Below are 5362 nucleotides of genomic sequence, written 5' to 3'. Positions count from 1 at the left end.
TCCATATATATATATATATATATATATATATATATATATATATATATATATATATATAGTAATTAATAGAAAGCAATTTTCATTCCTATCATCCTGCATGAGTTTTGCCCTTCGGAGATCCGGAGCATTCAACACTTGGTCACCAACATGGAGGCTGGCCATTGGTTGGCGATAAAACTACCAACTTAATATTCTAGGCAACAACAACAGTCCATAAAAATAGTTGGCAAAGATCTCCATAAAAAAGGTTGTATAATGAAAACCAACTTTAGGCTCATTGAAAAGGACTGACACTACCATTATTGATATCTAATCAGTGCGATCGTCTGTAGGAGGTGGTAGTGTTTACTGAACTGGGTGTCTGGATTTGCGGTGCATCAGAATGGCAGAGGAAAGAGTAGCTTTGTTGGGATACAACAAGGAAGGCTCTGCATCAATCCAACAGTCCTTTGGCAACATTATTGTGTCTATTGTAGGCACCGGTGTCCTCGGCCTCCCTTATGCATTCAGAATCAGTGGATGGGCAGCCAGTGCATCAGCCATATTACTTTCAGCGCTATTGATATATAATTGTATGATGCTTCTGGTAATGTTCCTAACTTGGTTAAGTTCTCATGAGTAAATGTTTAGATTTTTGAAATGAAATGAATGAACCGAATGTTTTTGGGTTTTGCTTACCTCTTGCTCTTGTTGGGATCATTGAAATGAAATGAATGAACCAAATGTTTTAAGTTTTGCTTAGCTTTTACTCTTCTTGGGATTTTTGAAATGAAATGAATGAACCAAATTTTGTAGGTTTTGCTTACCTTTTTCTCTTTGAGCGACTTCAAGAGGCTGTTAAGAGTAAACCCAATTGGCTATCTCTCATACTGTTTTAATTGTATTTTTTGGTTTTAGTTTTTAGGTTATTATTTTTTAGATCAAATCTCAGGGCAAGCTATGGCTTCCCTGTAATGCAAGCTTGACAACATTCTGAAGAGGTTTTGTAAATTTGGATAATGCTGGTATGCAACCTATAATAATTATATCACAGTTTGGTATTTTTATATCATAATTATTGCATCGACAATTGCAGTCAAGGTATTTGAATCTTGAATAGGCTTTCACTAGTGTGCACTTAGTATTGCAGTGCAATTCAATGGACATGTTAGGGATAGTTGGGCTACAATCCGTTGAATATTTCAGGGATAGCAAATGGTTATCATTAGCAAAAGACAGATTCCCATTGAGTGAATTAGAGAAAGACTTCGAAAAATCTATTTGCAGGATCCCCATCTCAAACTAGTATTAAAAGATCATGTTTGAAGAAACCCTTCATTTATTTTTTCAATTAATCGTTTAATTAATTGAAGTAACTTCTCACATATGTGAATAAATATATCCATTTCCATTTAGAATGAAAAGCCAATATATCAATAAGACAATAAGCCATTAAAACACCTTACGTGACGGTCTTTAAGAAAACCTCGTTTTGTGGTTGCGGTAATTGTTACATGCTTTGCTGAAATCTACATGAAGAGTCTAGTCCCATTTAGAATCGTCTTAAAACCAAAAGACTCATCAAAGGAAAAATCGGTTTGATGATTTCAATAATTCTTGCAAAATTTATGATAAGAAATTCAGTTGTATTTATCATATAATTTTTCCCCTCGAATGATGCAGATGGAAAACCTATTTTTAATCTTATTTTTTTTCTGAAGGACTATATAAAGCCTTCGTGGTTGAAACAATTTTTGAACCCCTGCTGAAAATTAATAAATGTGGTTTTGTTTCTTCATCGTAGATTTTTTGTGCTTAAGGTTGAAAGTTAGGATTCATGGGTATACCCACCAGTTTTTTGAATCTAGGTTATTCTAAAAGATGAAGGGTTCCAGCCTTCCTTCTACAAAATAGACCCACTGACTTCAGTGTAGGTTTCTAGAGATGAAATCCCATTTGTTTTGGTTGCATTAATCTGAAAATATAATTGGAACATACCATTAAAAATTTGCATAGTTACCTGATATCAAGGTAGGGATAGTGATACAGGGACAGGTGCACCATTAAAATTAGGATAGTTGATAAATGAGTAAGAGTACAACTGCATCACATACAAATGTAGTCACCAAAGATTGTGGGTATAAAGTACAGGGATCAGAGTGCGGTTGTGGTTGGCATTCGTTTGCTGAAGTTTCCTGACAACTTTTTTAAAAGTGAACTCACTTGTAATGTATGAACCATCAAGGCCACAAGCAGGACATAGTTGACCTTGAGTTGGTTTCTTTGAATAATCTTTAATTGAACCTATGGAATTCTGAGTTTAGTATAACCATAGGATAGTCAGTCCCTGATTTTCACCTTAAATGCTGAAGTAGCTCTGCATTATGTCAGCTTGACTAACTTGATGAAGCCTATGCCATCCTCTTGCATTTGCTCATAATCAAAAGTCATTAGTGATGCATTTGTAAGAAGCTGCAGTATTGTGCTTTTGAAATTGTAATTGCTGCTCTCTTCCTTTAACCTCCATTCATGGTTATTATATACTATTGCAATTCTTCTATGTTATTATATTCTTCTCTTCAGGGGTAAACAGGGACATGTCCCTGGGATATTTTCCAACAGATCCGCAGGGGGAACATTTTTTAGGAAGGGGACGGTGTAGGGATGGCCAGCTGTTCCCATGCCATCAGCAGTGACTTTAAATTTTAAAACCTTTGCTACGAAGTTCTACAAAAAACTCGGCATCAAGTTTTTCTGTGAGTTGCTGATGATTTTGAGTTGCAATCACTTATAGAGTTCTCTAACCACAGTTTTCCAACACTGGTTCCATCCTATTCGACCAACATTTTCAATGAAGAATATTTGTTAATGAAACTTTACCTTCTATATTTGTTTTAAATGTTTCAGAATTAAAATGGGTGGAAGAGTCATAAAAATTACAATTTCTAATAATGTTCCTTGCATATTTAAAATGCACTTTTTCAGATTTTGAATGCCTAGAAATGCTTTTTGATGTGGTGTTGGGAGATGCCGATTAGACGCAGCCTCATACTTTTCATCACTATGTTGTTGACATTTGTGACTGTGTTTTGACATTTGTAGTGCAAACTTGTAGGCTTTAGGGCCTAGGCATTTTGGTGTATGCAGTATTACTATTTTTTTAACCTTTATATCGAATGCACATTGGCAATCAATTATGAAAGCAGTTAAATATAATTACTAATTTTTTCCACTCTTATTTGACCTCTATATTTGTGCACTACAGATTCTATAATGTGTGTATCACTATGATGAATGCCTTATCAATGTTATCATATGAATGTTTAAAACTTTAAAATCTCCCAATATTTAATGCTTTCTATAATTTTATGTAGTCATCCTCTTTGCTGTTCTTGACCATCCCTAAAAATGGTCTCAAAAAATGCATCCTCCTGTTACAGAAACATGGCTTCTCTTGCATCTTTATTTTCTTACATGTGTTTTAGGCCATCTAATGATAACATAAAACCATATGAAGATACAACAATAAACAATAACTTGGATTGAAGTGTAGGGAAACAAAAGGAAAAGAAACTTATGGTTACTGTTTGATGGGTTGTATACAGGTGAAATGCAGGGACAAGTTAGAGCAGTTGACTAATAAAAGTATATTAACATATGGAGACCTTGCAAGACACACTTATGGAAGAATTGGGCGTTATGTAGTAGAGACAATGGTAATAATTTCTCAATGTGGAGGGTGCATTGCCTATTTGGTTTTTATAGGCCAAAACTTGTCCTCAGTTTTCACAGGATCAGTTGACAAGTATTCATTTTTCATATGCATTTTTGTTCCTGTGGAAATTGCCTTGGCTTGGATTCACACACTGACATCACTTTCTCCCTTCAGTGTTTTCGCGGACATCTGCAATCTTTTGGCTATAGCAATTGTCGTCAAGGATGATTTGGGTTCATTTCAAGGACCGGAGAAGGCAGATGCCTTCACAAGCTATCGGGCCTTACCATTCGTGGCTGGAGTGGCAGTATTTTGCTTTGAGGGCTTCAGTATGACATTATCACTGGAAACTTCAATGAGAGAGCCACATAGATTTGGCAGAGTACTGGGTTGTGCTTTTTGCTTCCTAGCCACTCTTTATACTGGTTTTGGATTGATAGGATATTTTGCCTATGGCAGTGAAACCCGAGACATAATAACACTCAATCTTCCCAATGATTGGTCTACAGTTGCTGTCAAGATAGGTCTTTGCATAGCCCTTCTATTCACATTTCCTGTTATGTTGCATCCTGTTCATGATATATTCGAGATGAAATTGGTGAAAAGTAGCTGGTTCCAGAAACTTTCTTATTCATTCTCATGGATGCAATTGGTACTGTTAAAGACTCTTCGAGCTAGTACTGTTGTTATCCTGGCAGTATTTGCGTTATGTGTCCCTGGATTTGGCATCTTTGTCTCTTTAGTGGGAAGCACAGTTTGTGCACTTCTTGCATTTGTTTTCCCAGCATTAATTCACCTTAAAACTTTTAAAGGTTTTCTAAATACTCCACAGAAAGCCTTGGATATGGCCATTTTAGCCTTTGGAATGGTTTTTGCTGTCTATGGCACATATAGTACATTTGCTGAAGTCATAAAAGGTGGGAACTGAGATCTCAGCTTTGGATTCCAAACAGAGTAAAGCTTCAAAACTAGGATTAACTTGTCTGCAACTAGTTTTTCCAAGAGACAAGTTTGTCTACAAACTTTATGTAGAGAAACTTATTCAAGGACATAGATCAGATCAATGGTGGTAGTACTAAAAATTTCTGTGAGCTGCTTATTTCTCAAGCTTGCAGGTTTGACATATAGTTGATAAGTGCATCTGAGCACAAACGTACTTGAATAATCACTTATAAGCAACCATTATTCAGTTTGAGAAAACTTGTACATTATACATTCTTTTATTGACTTCCAATTTTGTGCAAGCTGACAAACATCAAATCAGTATTTTTTCAGCCAACTTAACAATGGCTTTTTTAAGAGGACATTTATGGTGGACATGCTGATCTGGCGTATTCCTTTTTCTTGTGTTTAGCACATATCATTAGTATCATTTGTGAAGCGCTTATATATAATCTTTTCTCCATGCTATTGGCACTCCAGCTTTATATGTATTTGCAGGTAACTTATACTTTAAATCCTTTGTTAGTTCTCTGGAATACAGGAAAGTCGAAACCTAATAGATAAGAAAACAAGTGGCTTGAATATGAATTATAAATCAGACACTTCATGCTACTTTTAAACATGCATTCCTCCCTGTTGTATATATATATGGGGTTCTTTCGTTTTATTTCAACTATCCGAATGGAGGGTGGATTTTTAAAGTAGAGCTTCTTGCTCCCCGCATAA

At 35.5% G+C, this 5362-nt stretch overlaps 1 protein-coding gene across 1 annotated transcript; it reads left to right on the top strand.

Annotated features, from left to right (window-relative positions):
• Positions 1-221: 221 nt before the first annotated feature.
• On the top strand, positions 222-5011 carry ANT1 (aromatic and neutral transporter 1). Its single transcript, XM_089824084.1, has 2 exons — positions 222-586; positions 3585-5011. Exons 1-2 carry the CDS (start codon positions 383-385, stop codon positions 4620-4622), a joined length of 1242 nt encoding a protein of 413 aa, XP_089680210.1. The 5' UTR covers positions 222-382; the 3' UTR covers positions 4623-5011.
• Positions 5012-5362: the final 351 nt, after the last annotated feature.

This window comes from Cupressus sempervirens, chromosome 4 (assembly GCF_028749045.1).
Source record: "Cupressus sempervirens isolate cs-2001-9-10 chromosome 4, ASM2874904v1, whole genome shotgun sequence".
NCBI lineage: Eukaryota > Viridiplantae > Streptophyta > Pinopsida > Cupressales > Cupressaceae > Cupressus > Cupressus sempervirens.
The sequence above is the reverse complement of the archived record's forward strand: the minus strand, read 5'-3'. Positions and strand labels throughout refer to the sequence as shown.

Coding starts and splice junctions, on each gene's coding strand:
- ANT1 (XM_089824084.1), top strand. CDS start 383: ATGGCAGAGGAAAGAGTAGCTTTGTTGGGATACAACAAGGAAGGCTCT. Junction 587..3,584: donor ATAATTGTATGATGCTTCTG/GTAATGTTCCTA, acceptor GGTTGTATACAG/GTGAAATGCAGGGACAAGTT.